General features: G+C 42.7%; 1 protein-coding gene across 2 annotated transcripts in view; it reads left to right on the plus strand.

The window, feature by feature from the left end:
* CORO1C (coronin 1C) overlaps positions 1-17,320 on the plus strand; it is a 75,515-nt gene that overhangs the window by 55,583 nt on the left and 2,612 nt on the right. For both annotated transcript variants that reach the window (XM_082700026.1, XM_082700027.1), the window contains 7 exons: positions 5,397-5,526; positions 8,774-8,955; positions 10,102-10,221; positions 11,182-11,286; positions 13,273-13,418; positions 15,609-15,666; positions 15,761-16,006. In XM_082700026.1, coding sequence (XP_082556152.1) covers positions 5,397-5,526; positions 8,774-8,955; positions 10,102-10,221; positions 11,182-11,286; positions 13,273-13,418; positions 15,609-15,666; positions 15,761-16,006 — 987 coding nt within the window. The remainder of the gene's footprint in view (positions 1-5,396; positions 5,527-8,773; positions 8,956-10,101; positions 10,222-11,181; positions 11,287-13,272; positions 13,419-15,608; positions 15,667-15,760; positions 16,007-17,320) is intronic.

The following is a 17,320-nucleotide window of genomic DNA, read 5'->3' on the forward strand; positions in this document are numbered from 1 at the left end:
GCTGATCGGCCTAGGCATGTACTAGAGCTTTCACTCATTTATTTACATCATTGGATGTAAATTAAATAGTTGGGTACAGTGCTGAGTCAGTTTGAAGACAAGGCTTATGAAAGAAATTCTGGTGTTTACACCTAAAAATATATGCATGGTTCTAGTAAACAGCAAGAAAAATAATTGTGAACATAGTAGGCATTTTTTGGGGGGGGCAAGCCAGTGTTTTATAAGCCCTTATGTGCATGATTACATTTAATCATTATAACAGCAAAGTGAGGCCAAGAGTATGTCCCATTTTACAGCTTATGGAACACCACCCCAGACAGCAACTGGTTTGTCAGAGGTCACCCTGTTTTCAGTATCTTTTCAGTATCTCACATCAGAGGAGTGCTTCAGGTAGCAGAATGTTTTAGCTCTTTTCTTATATCCTTTAACACCTGTATGGAGAGCTGCTGCTGGCCCCATACCAAATAAGGAAGTTGCAGCTTCCAGAAGTGAGGTCTGTTCTTAATGTTAACATAGCCATTTGGTGTCCTAGCTCTGTTGGGAGGCCATGTCTTCTGGCGTCCAGGTCGGCATCCTTTCTGCCACACCAGGCTACATTCCAGCTTATGCACAAGAAGACTAAACCTGTACCAAGTGGGGGTTCTGCTTTGTTGTCCCTGCGCTTCAGGAGCCAAGACTTCTTCAGCCCAAATAAGAAGGCTGTTGCCTGGAAGCCTCAGACAACCCTCCGAAGGGCAGAGAGCCACATAACGACAGGCCTGTGAGTAGGGCCAGTGCGCACCAGCCAAGCAGTGTGCATGCTTTATGTGGAAGAGTTTACGGGTCTTCAGCCCTTTTCCACAGTTCACAGTGCAGAACACCACCACCTTTATTTACCAGCGAAGTCAAGAGTTCCGTCATCTTTTCATTTAGTTTCACAGACTTTTCTAGTCACTGACACCTCCCACTGTAAATCCTCAGGTCTGTGTTACTCCTTCCTTCTTTCCTCTTCTTCCTGTCACCTAACTCCTGTTCCTTGTTAGAGGCCATCCCTCCCCTCAGAGTCTTCCTGGATGCACCAGACTGGAGAGCAAGAAGGTCACTTCATGACACTTGGCATTTTTGTGCAGTCCTTGTCTTACACCTGTGTAGCTTTGGTTACATACTCTGTGGTTTCCTGGCACATAATACAGGCAGTAGCAATAGTTAACACTTAGGAAGAGCCTGCCTTATGACAGGCATTATTCTAAATACTTTAGATTCTTACTGCCACATTGCTTCTCAAAACAACATGTATTGAAAGCAGATTCCTTATGTCCCATTCTATAGATGAAGAAATCGTAAAGCTCAGAAAATTTAGGTCAATGTCTTCAAGGTTATGTAGCTGATACGGGGCTGAATCAGGAACTGGGCAGTCTGTTCTAGTTCTGGAGTCCATGTTCTTAACCACTATACTGTTCTGTCTCTGACTGTATGCCAGGCACCGTTCTAGGGCTTACAAACTCATGTAACTCCCACAGCAGGCCTAGAAAGTGTAAGTATTCGTTTCTTCTGTGCAGTGACATTGAGTTGTTTGTCCAAGATCATCGCTGTAAGTGTCCCAGGCAGGATTTGAACCCAGGGTCTGTTTGGCTCTGGAGCCCATGGCACAACCTTCTACATCATACCACTGGCCTTTGATTTTTGGTCTCTTAGAAATCTCTGCTTTTTGTTAGTAAGCCCCTCAACTGCAGAGCCTGTGTGTAGTCACCCCTTCCCCTCTTGCCTGGTAATAGGCCTGCCTGATAGAGGCTACTGAAGAGATGCGCTGTGTGAATGAGTGACTGAGGTGGTAAAATGGGTTAGAAACCATTGAATCTGCAAGGTGAGATTAAAAAAGGAACAGAATTTCCTCATTTAAAAAATTACATTATAATTGTTTTTGCTCCATCATTAAAATTTCCTTGCAATCCAAGGAAAACATGGATGAGGAAGGAGATAGGAAAAGGTAAAGTCCCATTATGGGCTCTGCTTCTGCCCTCATATTTAAGATTGGCAATGCTGACTATTAACAAAGACTTCCCTCACTTCACGCTTCATTAGGGATTTAGAAAGCACAGTATTTCATTCTGGTCAGAGTCAAATACAGGGTGCAGAGGTTTCTGGTCCTTGTAAGAGCAGCCAGCAGCCCGTGGTTGTGGTGCCATCTGGAGATGGCAGGTGGTGTTACCACTCCTCCAGTTCTAAGCCCGGGTCAGAATTCGGTTTGGAAAATGCATTTCCTGTTGAGTCACTAAAATCCCATTTCATAATAGTTTCTCTGTGACTTTAGGCTTTGATCAAATCAGTTTTCTGTTCTTTCTGTTAAAACAAACAAACAAACAAACAAAAACCCAAGACCTGTTCTACATTCAGATAGTTAAGTTCAATTTGGAGTTGTTTGACTAATCATAAACCCTTCACTAAAAGTAAAGGGTGTGTTTCAGGATGAAAGTAAACCTCCAATGCTGGGGGTGGTAAGCAGATGCTCACACCCCTAGGGAAGAGAGACACGGGTCAGTGTGTCTGTTGGAGAGAGGCAAGGTAGGTTTTCTTTTGCCCTCTGTCCTTGTTCACAACTGCATTGTTTAAAATTTGCTGAATGATGAGGGTTCAGGGGAAATCAGGTGACGTCTAGACTTGGGCCCTTAGAAGGCACATTTGTTTTGCCATGATTGGCATAAGGGATTATAGTTAGCCTGGGCAGAATTAGCTGTAAGAATGAAAGATCACTTAATTTGTGACTTTTTCCCATTCTTGAGGATGGCAAACTTTTTCCTAATTTTTTGCAGGACAGCAGAACTGAGCTGAACCTTAAACACTCATCTAATCCAGATCTCTGCCTTCCCTAAGCAGTTGAAAACAGACAGTTGTTTGTCTCCTTAAAAATCCCCAACAAAGGAAAATTCTGTTTCTCACTTGTTCCACTGTTGAGCATGATTGTTCACTGGCAAGTTCTAAATTTTTCACAAACTAGTTCCTTAAAATCTTTGGTGGTAAATTTACTTATTTTTTTTTTTTAAGATTTTTTTAATGTATTTGACAGAGATCACAAGTAGGCAGAGAGGCAGACAAAGAGAGAAGAGGAAGCAGGCTCCCGGCTGAGCAGAGAGTCCAATGTGGGGCTCGATCCCAGGACTTTGGGATCATGACCTGAGCCGAAGGCAGAGGCTTTAACTGACTGAGCCACCCAGGCGCCCCTAAATTTACTTATTTTAATATATTACTTAAAACATTTGAATTGTTTTAAATATATTTTATATTATAATATATTTTAATATTATTATAATATTTTATATAATACATAATATATATATTATATAATATAATTTATTTTAATATATAATATATTTTAGATATATTAATGTGTTTTAATCTCCGTATAAAAGAAGATAGTTATTTTAAACTTTAGCCTTTTCACAAACTTAAATATTACTTAATGCCTTTTCTACAGGATTCTTAGTGCTACTCACTTAGTGGTGTCTCATTTCTTTCTTCTTAGAGGGTGTCTCTTAACCTGTTAGAATTCAGGTCTTCCACTGTCAAAGTCTTTTGTCCCTTCCGTCTAATGCTTTTCCCATCCCAATCCCCCTCTGCTACCCAGGCATGTTCCTAGTTAAGATACAATGAATCTTGTGTGTGTCTTCACCAGTCAAGAGGAGTTTAAAAACTGCTTCATTGAACTATAATTCACATACAGGTCACCCACTTAAAGTGTACAATTTAAGGTCTTAATTTATTCACAGATACATAAAACCATCACAGGAGACAATTTTAGCACATTTCATCACCTCAAAAAGAAACTCTGTATCCCTTAGCTATCCCTACCTCTGAGTCACTAGCACTAAGCAACCACTAATCTACTTTCTATTTCTGTGTATTTTTCTGTTCTGGACATTTCATATACACAGAATCTTATAATATGTGGTCTTTTGGAACTAGCTTTTTTTTATTTAGCATTATATTTTCAAGCTTCATCCATGTTTTAGCATGAATCAGTATTTAGTTTCTTCTCATGGACAAGTAGTATTCCCCCTGTATAGCTATATCACATTTTGTTCATCCGTTTCTCAGTTGCTGGACCTTTGGGTTGTTTCTGCATTTTGGCATTCATGAATAATGCTGCTGTGAACATTCATGTACAGATTTTTGTGTGGATATGTATTTTCATTTCTCTTGCATTACCTTGGGAGTGATATTGCTGGGTCACATAGTAACTCTGTGTTTTAACATTTGAGAACTGCCAGACTTTTCCAAAGCAGCCACACCATTTTACATTCCTACCAGTGGTGTAGGGGGTTCTGATTGCCCCCCATCTTCACCAGCACTCACTGTCTGTCTTTTGATTATAGCCTCCCCTTGGGTATGAACTGATGTTTTATTGTGGTTTAGCTTTGCGTTTCCCTAATGACTAATAATGATGAGCATGTTTTCATGTGCCTTTAAACTATCTGTATATCCTTCTTGAAGAAATATTCTATTTAAATCCCTTGCCCATTTAAAAAATTGGGTTATTTTCCTTTCATTATTGATTCGTTAAGAGTTTTTTAATACATTCTTTTTCACTGTTTTGTGTTCTTTGAAAGGCAGAGTTTTTAATTTTGATGAGGCCAGTTTATTTTTTTCTTTGTAAGATTTTTCTATGTTAGATATTACAGAGCTATTAGGTATATTTGTATTTTTCAAATGTAAAATCACAGAAAACATGGTGTTTTAAAAATGACATCGTCCCTTAGGAGCCCTGGTGGGGGGAGTTTGCTCTCTCCTCAAAACCCTGGCCTCACTGGGAGCTGTCATCCCAGTGCTGCTTCTCATGGGTGCTTCACTTGTTTCCTATTCTTCTTTCATTGATGTTGTTGTTGTTGTTTTTCCTTTCGTGCTTCTAACTGGAGAGTTTTGAATTTAACAGGGAATTTAAAATAAAATCTCAGGGCACCTGGGTGGCTCAGTGGGTTAAGCCGCTGCCTTCGGCTCATGTCATGATCTCAGGGTCCTGGGATCGAGTCCCGCATCGGGCTTTCTGCTCAGCAGGGAGCCTGCTTCCTCCTCTCTCTCTCTGCCTGCCTCTCTGCCTACTTGTGATCTCTCTCTGTCAAATAATAAATAAAATCTTAATTAATAAATAAATAAATAAATAAATAAATAAAGTAAAATCTCAACTATTAAGTACAAGTGGAGAAGCAACATTTTGTAGGCCTGACGGGTGTTCTGATCTTTAATATTCTACTCCATTTTTTAAAAACCTGCATAGAGTCAGTGTACAGTATTCTTTGGATCTTTCATCCAAAAACCAGTGTGTGTTCTGTTTATACAGAGCAGGTCAGCAAACTGGATGGTCACAGGAAAGGTGACAACGAAAGATCATCCCTCACAATCCCTCTTGCTTTCTTTCCCAACAGGTGTGGCAGATCCCAGAAAATGGACTTACCCTTTCCCTGACCGAACCTGTGGTGATTTTAGAAGGCCACTCGAAGAGAGTTGGCATTGTGGCCTGGCATCCGACTGCCCGCAATGTCCTTCTTAGCGCAGGTAGGAGAGAACAGTAACCAGTGTTTTGATGTGTGCTGTGCACATCTGAGGCAGCGCACTGGGAATCGATGATGAGGGGCTGAGATGTGGTGGCTCTCCAGCCCCGCTGCCCAGCTATGTGTTGAAAGCTACTTGGGTAGTCTGACTCAAGACTTCTTCCCCAGAGAAATGAAAAGATACATTCTTACCTAACATTCCAGCAGATTCATGGCTCCTGTTGGGGCCTTTCCTGGACCACAGTTTTAGTTTACTCCTTTTATAGCAGGAGGATCCCTGGTAGGAACCTGGGGTTCCAGCTCTGAATGTTATTGCCAACTTCAGGCAGACCTTGTTAGGCAAATCTCCTCCTTCTGTTAAAAAGGAGAAAATAAAATCATTTGTAATCCATCTACCACCCAGAATATCATCACTGATACTTCTTTCCAGAAGATACTTTCATGCACATAGATGTGCACATAGATGATTTTGCCTACAAAGATGGGTTCAGAAACTTTACATGTGACCTGCTTTCTGTGCTTAGTCGTGTCCTGGTCCTGTTTGTGTGTCATTAAATGTTATTCCTGTGATTTTTTTTTTTTTTTTAAGATTTTGTTTATTTATTTGAGAGTGAGAGAGCTCGAGAGCAGGATGAGGGTCAGAGGGAGAAACAGACTTCCCACTGAGCAGGGACCTTGATGCAGGGCTCAATCCCAGGAATCTGTGATTGTGACCTGAGCTGAAGGCAGGTGCTTAACTGACTGAGCTACCCAGGCGCCCATTCCTGTATTATTTTTAACACTGCCATTAATAGTCCCTTGTCTGGATACCTTCATTTATTTAATTAGGCCCCTATTTCGGGACATTGACATTTTCTGGGTTTTTTTTTTTTCACTGTTGATCAGCGTTGCAGTGAACCCTTGAATCAGGATTTAGTGTTCCTCTTGGTTTGCCACTTGAGTAGTTTCCAAGTGTTATCCTATAGAAATCTTGTCCTCTGTCTGCAGTTTGAGATTTTATCTTTTATAGAAGCAATACAAAAGTCACAAGTGAGCCTCATGGGATGGTGGAAATGTTGTGTATCTTGATTGTGATGGTAGCTGCATGAATATACACATTTGTCAGAATTTAGCAAATGTATACCTTTATTTTATTTTTTTTAGATTTTATTTATTTATTTGACAGTGAGATCACAAGTAGGCAGAGAGGCAGGCAGAGAGAGAGGAGGGAGCAGGCTCCCCGCTGAGCAGAGAGCCCAATGTGGGGCTCCATCCCAGGACCCTGAGATCATGACATGAGCTTAAGGCAGAGGCTCAACCCACTGAGACACCCAGGCGCCCCCCAAATGTTACTTTTAAAATGTCAGAATTTGTCAGAATCTAGCAAATATGTACTTTTAAAATGGGTGCATTGGATTGTATGTAAATGATACCATAATAAAATTGATTTATTAAAAAAAGGAGTACTAATGTTAGTAGAATTTTTTTTTTAAGATTTTATTTACTTATTTGACAAATAGAGATCACAAGTAGGCAGAGAGGCAGGCAAAGCAAGAGAGATGAGGAAGCAGGCTCCCTGCTGAGCAGAGAGCCTGATGTGGGGCTCAATCCCAGGATCCTGGGACCACGACCAGAGCCGAAGGCAGAGGTTTTAACCCACTGAGCCACCCAGGTGCCCCAAATGTTAGTAAAATTTTAAAAATCTTTCCCCTCACCAGTAAAAAGGAAAGGGATAGTTGAGTTTTTAACTAGGAATAGAGGGTGTTTATGATATAATAAGGAAAGTTAAAAAACACCAGGTACCTATTGAAACCAAGGGCTACTGTTCAAAAAAGATGCTATCTAAAACTCTCTTTTTAGTTAAAATCACAAGTGACTCTACCTGGGAACCCTCCTGATGTTCTACTCAGTCTGATAAGGAGATAAAATAGTTCCAGAGGTGGAATTCCATCGTGGAAATTTTTCTGCAGCCCCTTGTCATCAAGGTCGAACATCAGCTGACTGATCCCCATTCTGCCTTTAACAGACAAAGGAGAACGGTTGATGGCAGTGTTGTGCATATTTTACGACTAAATGATCCATTCATGGTGGCTGAAGTTACACATTTGCCTCTGGTGCATAAGGCAAAGGAAGGGTCAAGTCTCACCCCAGGGTTTAGCTGCAGCTTTACTGTTGCGCAAGTTTCCCCCCTCCCCCCAGTCTCCTGTTTCTAGCCCACAGACAATTTAGGTGTCTGGTTATCAGTGGCTACTTTTTTTTTTTTTTTTTTTTTTTGAAGTGCTTACAAAATTGGCTTATTGGCAAGAATTTATCTTCAGGATATCCATCCCTTATTTTGGTTCCTCCTTGTCCTGGAAGGAACAAATGGCACCTGCTTTTTAAGGAGTCTTGGGTGAGTCACCTAGGTGGCTAAATCAGTTGAGCATGGTCCAAGGGTCTTGGCATTGAGTCCCTCATCGGGCTCCCCACTCGGCAGGGAGCCTGCTTGAGATTCTCTCTTCCCACCTACCCTTCCTCACCCCTTCTCTAAAATCAATCTTTATAAATGAATGAATGAATGAATAAAATAAAGGGGCCTTGGCGCCTGATGCCTGAAGGAAAGTGGAGTCGGTGAGCAGAGTGGTGCGACTGCATCAGCACTGTGGCCTCTTCAGGGATCAGCTTCTGAATCCACACACCTGCTTGATGACATTTTGGACATTGATCTTGACCTCTTTCTCTCCCCTTTTAAAGATAAAGACCTGTTGTGAGCACATGCATTTCCCTTCCGCTTACTTGATTTGCCATGCTTTGATATAAGACCATGTTTATAGTATTACTGATCTGAATAACCCGCTTGTCTCACATTTTTGTTGCATGTTCTACACAGGTATTTAAACTCTTTATTTTTAGTTCTGTGGAGAAGAAGTAAACTGTATTCATTCTGATGTTGGTTATACTAGAAAAGGGAAGCTTAAGATCACATGGGGTCCACTGGCCCCAGCTAACTCTCAAAAAACATGGGATTTTATTTTAGAGTTCTCTTGCCATTGCTTTTTGTTTCAGATGAACCCAAACTTAGCAAACCATGTTTTCCCTTTAACACATTTCTTTTATATAGATGTCTTATTTCTTTGTCACTTGAGTTTCTAACTCACAGCAGGTAAATAGAGCCACTTAAAATCAGTGTCTGTCTTTCTGTGTGTACGTCCCCCTCACTGTATTTGTAGCTTTCAAGTGTTGGTGTACAGGTGTTTCTAGTCTCTGAGGGGTGTGGCTTTGCTTGCTTTCAGGCTGTGATAATGCCATCATCATCTGGAATGTGGGGACAGGGGAAGCCCTTATAAACTTGGATGATATGCATTCAGATATGATTTACAACGTGAGCTGGAACCGGAATGGCAGTCTGATCTGCACAGCTTCCAAAGACAAGAAAGTGAGAGTAATCGATCCTAGGAAACAAGAGATCATTGCTGTAAGTATGCTTGGGATAAAACCCCCCATCTTGGTACCACTTCAGTGAGTGTGAACTTATTAAGGCAGGCTATAGAAGCCTTGCCCCTGGTCAGCGGAGCCTTGTGTGCAGACACTGGACCGTGAATCCACAGAGCCTTGTATAGGCTTCTGCCTCCCAGCCACCCTTCAGAGCTGGACATTCTAGCATTTACACAAGTCTTATCTCTCACTTGGTGACCATTTTTCAAAAAGAAACAAATTTTTTATCAGTTCACTAGAGGCCTTGAAAATTCACAAGTCTAGATCAGCTAACCTAAACAGTTAACTGCATTCCTGGCTTAGTGCTCAGTACAGATCCCCGTCTCTTCCTGCAGCCATCGTCAGAGTACCTCACAGAGATGCCGCAGGTTCTCTTTGGCTCAATATTTCAGTTTCTGCTACTCAGAGTAGGCCTCAGCAGACAGAAGGTGGTGGGCATTTGGGACTTGAGCTGGGGTTGAAACAGCAGGTGCTGGATCTCAGAATGTCTTGCATCAACCCCGGTCTCTGGTCCTGCATTTGCCTCACTCTGGAAGGTGCTGGTTCTTTGGCAGATTTACCTCTTAAGAGTTAGCTGGCTGTTGTGACTAGTGCTTACTGAGCACTGGGGACTTGCCCGGCTTTGCGCCAAGTGCTTTCTCCATCAGAACCTTCCAGGGCTCACTACTAGTGCACTCTCAATGAACAAATGAAATTAAGGAAGGGGGTTAACTGAACTAGACTTCCTTCTGTCCAATGAATTTGGTGGAAACCATAGGGTATATCCAACTTCCAGGTTATCCTCTTGAGAAACGGACACCTGGCAGTCCTTTCATGTTTTTTATTTTTGCAGGGCATGGACTTGGGTTGGCAGTAGGGCATGGTGAAGGAGTGAGGCTTTTGAGTCAACTCCTGGCATTTTTGCTTACTCACTAGCTAAGGGACCTTGGCCAAATTACATAGTCTCTTTGTTTTCTCATCTTGGGAGGAAGCTTACACACACACACGTGCATGCCTGGTAATCTGAATGGCATGGGGAGCATGGGTTGGATTTAGTGTATGAGCCCCCACTCTCCCACCCCACTCCACCTCACCTCACCTTTCTTGCAGTTTGAATATAATATGCATATTATTCTTGGTCCCCCAGGAGAAGGAGAAAGCACATGAAGGAGCAAGACCCATGAGAGCCATCTTTCTGGCTGACGGGAATGTCTTTACCACTGGTTTCAGCCGCATGAGTGAGCGGCAGCTGGCTCTCTGGAATCCGGTATGCCCCTTCCCAGCCTTTCCACTGGTTTACACTTGAGCTTTCTCTCTTTTCTGAGCAGGTCTTTGGGTGGGTAAATGGATTACAGGATTCTTAGTGTAGTTACCTGAACTTCTGCTGATCTTAATTGGGTGGACATTCTCATCCTCACCAGAGACTTAGTGCTTTACATGTATTACAAAATGCGTTCTTGATCCTCTCAAGCAGTCTGTATTGACTGCATTTTTTTAAAAAGAATGCACAAAAAAGCCAGTGTTTGGGACTTGGGAAACAAGTTCTAAACTTTATTTTATAAAGAATTTGATCAAATGTTTAAATCAAAATAGTCATACTTAAGAAAATGTTGAGAATAGCATAAGTGAAAAAATAACAAAACTGAATACACAGTATGATCTCAGTCTCTGTGTGTGTGTGTTGGAAGGAAGGAAGTAGACAAAAACGGTCATTGTTTTTGCTACCCACTGGACTGTGGGATTATGGAATATGGGATGATTTTTATGGTCTTTCTGTAACTTTTAACAAAGAATGTGTATTTGCAATAAGAAACATTTCTTTTAAAAAAGAAAATAGGGTGCCTGCCTGACTCAGAGTGTGTGACTCTTGATCTCAGGGTCATGAGTGCAAGCCCTACATTGGGCATGGAGCCTACTCCAAAGAAATACATTTTTTTTAAAAAGTAAAAAGAAAAAGAAAATAGCTACAAAGGACAAGGGCCGTCTGTCTCATCTTTGTCATGGAATCACACCAGTGTGTACATTGATGTTGTCAGATTGACAGTTTTCAGTGGGTTGGAAAATTGGTATTTATGTGTTTGAGTTGGCATTTACATGTATGAATATTATATGTGCATTGTTAAAGCTTCATTACTCTAGGAAATTGCTCACGTAATTAGGGATAAAAGAATGATTCCCCTTGTAAAGTATATGTATACAAATATATATATTTGTATCTTTTTCCCAGAAAAATATGCAAGAACCAATTGCTCTTCATGAAATGGACACTAGCAATGGGGTATTGCTGCCCTTCTATGACCCTGACACCAGTATCATTTACTTATGTGGAAAGGTAAACAGTCATTTTAATGTTTGATATTAAATTTAATCTTGTAGGAGGAAAAGTATCCTTCAGAGATATAGTAGATGCACAGTGCCTTATATCATTTTAATATTTTAATTTCTCTGATTTCTGTGTGTGTCTTAAGCTAAAATAAGGACCAGTGATTTTGGTGTGTTTTCAGTCTTGAGACTGGACCCTTTGAACTTGTCATTTGTGTGGTGATAACATACTGTGTTCAGGACTTCTGACTGCAGCAGGGATGGGGCTCTGGTGCTGGGGCAGATGCTAACAGGGATAGCTTTTTTGCTCAGGCACTCTAATGAGAAAAAGAGGACACACTGATTGTCCTTTCACCTCTGGTGCCGTGGGATCCGGGATTTTAGATTGCTCTGTAATGGTGTGACGAATGAGTAATGAGGTCACTGCATCTAATGCTGAAATCCGCCAAGGAGCCCTCCATTGGCATGTAGGTCCTTACGCCACATGCCGCGGACTTGTAGGGAGAATAGTGCTTTGTAGGCAGGAGCTTTTGAAGGCCTCAGAGATGCTCCAGGATGTTTTTCTTTTTCCTGGAGCTCAGCATTAGGGCCCTGAGCTTGAAAAATATGTGGTCTGCCTACTTTCAGAAGGTGACACTTGTTACAGGAAGATCCCACACTGAAATCAGAAAGCCTACCTTACTGCCTTACAGTCTTCCTAACTACGGTGTTGCCAGATTGATGATGATGATGATGATGATTTCTTTTTAGTGGGCAGTAACCTGAAAGTTCCTTCTTCTTTCATAGGTTCCGTTTTCCTTAGAATTTCTGTAGTTGAAATAAATGAATTAATGCAACTGGAGCTGTTGATGTATTTGCCTCAAACCTGTTAGATGGCCCCTTGCTAGGTAAAGCCAGAGATGTCTCCCTTCTCATAGTTGACTGAGCATGCTCTACATTGTCATAGATCAGTTGCTTAGAAACTGGGGTCTTGTCTGTTTCCTGGAAAGTCATTTTACTTCAGATGTTCACAGCTGCCATAGAGTACATCAAAACAAGTAACAGGAGCGGTTACCCAGATATTATTAACATGAGGTGGAAGGTTGTTTTGAGTATGCAGGAAACAGTCTGTGTTTAGCTTTTTCACCATTGCTTTAGATATTTACATCGTTGAAACAAGTAGAAACCATGCAAAATGAGAGCCTTGAAGGCAAGGGCATAAAACTGCCTGGTTATTTCTATCACAGGCACACGCATACATACCAAGCATGCTGCTTCTGGCAGGCAGCCTTGCCTTCATTGTTCAGGTTGGTGTAATTGTGTGACAGTTAGTTATACTTGGAGAGACTAGCATATACTTCAGATCTTCAGAAACATCTGACCTTTCTAAGCAAATGTGTCACAGAATTTGACACACGGTTACGAGAGAGCACTGCCTTCCGAAGTTAAAGGATACTCATGTTTTAGTGAGTATCTTAATTATGAACTAAGAATTACTATGAGTTAAGAATAATGAATTAAGAATGATTTAAGAGCTGTTTATTCTTAATGTTTCTGAATTATAAAAATCTTACTTTTTATAGTTATCTGATTGGCCGATGTCAGTGCCCTCAGGTCTGTGAACGACACCATTCTGTTGCCAATGAGAATCCATCACTGCCTTCTCCACAGTCCAGACTTCTGTTTGTTCTCTGAAGTTGAACTGCAGTTGCAGTTGCTTGGCCAGAGGTGTTAACATTTTTGCCCTGACTCTGACTTAGTGTCTAGGCTCAGTGGAGTCAAATTCGAGGCTTCAGCAGGAGGCGGAGGAGACCGTTTGAAGGACGTTCTAGCATCTGATAAGTGAGGGCATGCTTTGCCAGGAAGAGCAACCATCATACCCTCTTCCTCTGAAGAGAAAGCAAATGGCCCCTGAGGCAGAGTCCCGGTTAATGCGGGGCTTAGGGGGAGAGAGACCCCACTTCAACCAGATGCTTTAAGTAACATTCAGCATGAACTTGTCTCTGATTTCTTGTAGGGTGACAGCAGTATCCGCTATTTTGAGATCACAGATGAATCCCCGTACGTCCACTACCTCAACACATTCAGCAGCAAGGAGCCTCAGAGAGGGATGGGCTACATGCCCAAGAGGGGACTCGATGTTAACAAATGTGAGATTGCCAGGTAAAGAGTCGGTCTGGTCAAGTCTTCAGATTGTCTGTGCTGCCTGCTTCACAAGAGCAGTACCTCCGCCTGTCGTGCCTGGAGCCAGTCTGTGTGCCCTTTGTGGTCGCGTGGACTTGGTATCTCGTTTCCTGCCCACACTTAGGAACACAGAGTTTTATTTACTTTTTAAGAAGATTTTATTTATTCATTTGAGAGAGAGAGAGACAGGAGAGAGCACAAGCAGGGGGAGTAGCAGAGGGAGGAGGAGAAGCAGACCTCCAGCTAAGCTGGGAGCCTAATGCGGGGCTTGATCCCAGGACCGGGAGTTCATGACCTGAGCTGAAGGCAGACTACTCAGGTGCCCGGGAACATGGACTTCTACAACAGTGAAGAACCTTTCAAAATCATTTACTTGAATTGTGCCCCTCCCCAGTCTTCAGACTACATAACCTGTGGTGCATCGATTAGCTGAGGCGCACTGCGAACTTACGCAAATACTGTAGCCTTCATCTCTTGTCTTCAGGCTGAGGCTGTGGCCAGTGTCCCTGGGAGGCAAGCAGGGAGAGCCTGCCCCTGGGATGGAAAGAAGGGATGGTTTTTCTGCCCTGTTGGGGGACAAACAAGTTCCAAACTGAATTGTGGACCTCGTGGATCCTATTAGAGAAGCCAAAGACCGATAGCTGGGTGTTGGGTTAACTTGATTCAGGAAGTTCAGCTGTGTTACAGAATTCCCGCCTCTCTACCCCTGTGGTTTTTTCAAAATTTTATATTGCATAACGCTAGTGGTCTTCCTAGGGGATAGGCCTTTTTCTCCTCCTAGTCAACAAAAGATAGTCCCTGAGACTCATGAATGAATGACTGTCCATTTTAAACAACAGAATGACTAGCACTGCACTATCAGGCCTGTGGTCATACCGCACATTTGTAGAAAACTATATTTCTTTTTTTTTTTTTTAATTTTTTTAGAATTTATTTTAGAGAGAGAGAGCACATACAGTGAGAGGGGCAAAGAGAGAGAGACAGAGGGAAAGACAGAGGTCTCAAGCAGACTCCCCACTGAGTGCAGAGCCTGACGTGGGGCTTAATCTCATGATCCTAAGATCATGACCTGAGCCAAAGTCGAGAGTCAGGCACTTAACCAACCAAGCCACCCAGGTGCCCCACAATACTGCATGTCTAAGGACATCTGCCTAACCATGCTGTCCTAGTCACATAAGTAATACATCTTTGAAAAATAAAAATAATTTTTAGATGTCCCTTTTTATATTAATTAGTCTAAGTATTTTGTTTGTTTGTTTTTTAAATACATTTAACTCTCTATACCTGGAGTTAGTGAAGGAAAGCTGTCACAGATAATTCAAAATTATGGTATAAACCAATCTCATCAAAATATGGTTCAAAATAGATTGAATCCAAACTTAAGATTGACTCCAGTATTTGGGAAGGCCTTTATTTTACTGTCATCTAACAGTTTAAAAGTCTATAAGCACAATCATTCAGGACACCTCCTACGTAGGAAGTGTTTCTTGAGTATTCGTTAGATGCTGGGTGCTGTGCTGAACATGCTGCCGTGCTCGGTCCTTGAGCTGCCTGGCAGTCCCAGGGCAGTCTTTTTTTTACTGCCAAGCTGACTGTAGAGCTTCCCACTCTTCCCACATTTAATTTCAAAATTTTCTTGAGCTTTAGACATGATGTGGTTAACTTGGATGACAAAATTTTAATCTTAAGATTGTTTTCCTTTTTAAAAATCCTCTTTATGTTGACAGATGTTCAGTCACCTCTAGTTGGCAGAAGACCTGGCCTCCAAGTCATAGATCGTTGCTGTCTAATATTGGGTGTTTGCTCTCTCCTGACTGCTGACTTGGTGACTTCTTCAGAAGTGACTCATTGTCAGTGGTGGAGGTTCCACCTTGGCAGGTCAGCCCCCAGATGACTGGGGTTGGACCATCCCCAGAAGCACAGACAGAATTCTCCTGGGTTTTGTTTCTAGTCCACCATTTCCTAGCACAGTTTCTCTTGACTTCTGTTTTTTCATCTGGAAAATAGGAACACAAAATGTACCTGTTCCCCTGGTAGATCTGCTAAGGTGATTGGCAAAGCATTTCGTATCCCATACAGCAATGTAGAAGATTAGTTTTTGGTCAGGAAGCCTGTTATCTGGCCTCCTGTTTCACTTAATACAACTTTGCCTTTATTTCCCCCTTGAAGATTCTTCAAACTTCATGAGAGGAAGTGTGAGCCTATTATCATGACTGTTCCCAGGAAGGTAAGTGCCCAGTTTCCTAGGCAATTCATGTTTAAAAAGATTTTTAAAATTCCAGGGCTGTCTTCCTAAGGATTTTCCCAAAATGTCTCTGTAGTCTGACCTTTTCCAAGATGACCTGTATCCTGACACAGCGGGGCCTGAAGCCGCACTGGAGGCAGAGGAGTGGTTTGAGGGGAAAAATGCGGATCCCGTCCTCATCTCCTTAAAGCATGGATACATTCCTGGCAAAAACCGGGATCTCAAGGTGGTCAAGAAGAACATTCTGGATAGCAAGCCCACTGCAAATAAGAAGTGTGACCTGATCAGTGTCCCCAAGAAAACCCCAGACACGGCTAGTGTGGTAAGGACTGCAGGAGCTGGAGAGTGAGCTTGGCTGGCTCAGGGCTTTTATTTATTTTTTTAAAGGTTTTTTTTTTTTTTTTTTTTAAAGATTTATTTATTTATTTATTTGACAGAGGGAGAGAGAGAGTGAAATCACAAGTAGGCAGAAAGGCAGGCAGAGAGAGAGAGGAGGAAGCAGGCTCCCTGCTGAGCAGAGAACCCGATGTGGGGGGCTCGATCCCAGGACCCTGGGATCATGACCTGAGCGGAAGGCAGACACTTAACTGACTGAGCCACTAGGTGTCCCTGCTTGGGTATTTTCTTAACTGTTTCTCCCCCATGTTTACATTGATGTCTTATTGGAGTAGAAATGAAACACAAGAGTGTGGGGCTGCAGGTGCTGGGAAGAGAAGGTCCCAGGAAGGGGAAAACGTGGTGAGAGGGTTCAGGGGTACTCGGTGTTATGGAGAGAAGCATCTGGTGGTGAGTGAGACTTAGCAGCAAAGATGATCTTGGGCCTCTTGGCAAGAACCATTTCAGTGGAGTGGTGGGAACCCAGAGCTTGATGTAGGAGACCCGCATGGCCCCTGGGGGGTGCTGCTGCTGTTGGGGGAGAACAGGGTCTAGCTAGGGAGGACAGGGTGTGCGTGGGGAGTTGGTGAGAGTAGAGCAGGATCCCAGGGAGCCCTAGGAAGGGCAGTGAGTTGTCAGTAAGAAGGTGTGTGGAATGAAGAGCCAAGGTGCCTGGAGGAGCTGCTGCTTTGGCCGTGACTGAGGAAACCACGTGAGGTGCTATGGCTTGCAGGGTTTCCAAATGAATCACCTCCACCTGGGACAGACTGAGTCCTCTTCAGAAGAGTTCTAGCAAGCAGGGCAGGGGGTTTAGCTCCTAAGAAGGACCCTTCCTGGGAGATGGTAGGAGCTCTGTAGCTTCACCTCTGACCCAGGTCACATAGATTTTACTCCTTATTGTGGCTCAGTCATTAAGCATCTGCCTTCAGCTTGGGTTGTGATCCCAGGGTCCTGGGATCTGGCCTTTTTTCGGGCTCCCTGCTCAGTGGGAAGCCTGCTTCTCCCTCTCCCACTCCCTCTGCTTGTGTTCTCTCTCTTGCAGTGTTTCTCTCTGTCAAATAGATAAATAAAATCTTCAAAAATAAAAAAAGAAAGAAAGAAAGAATTTACTCATGACATTGCATGGGGTGGTTGGGCTGTGGGGCAGCCCTGGAAGGATTGGTCCTGTCCCACAGTTTATGTCCTGAGTCTCAGTGCAGGTAAGTGCCCAGGCACAGGGAGTGGGTGCAGCGCTCTGGGAACCTGGTTCTGCTGTGGGCAG

Source organism: Mustela nivalis (assembly GCF_964662115.1).
Source record: "Mustela nivalis genome assembly, chromosome: 14".
In the NCBI taxonomy this organism is placed as follows: domain Eukaryota; kingdom Metazoa; phylum Chordata; class Mammalia; order Carnivora; family Mustelidae; genus Mustela; species Mustela nivalis.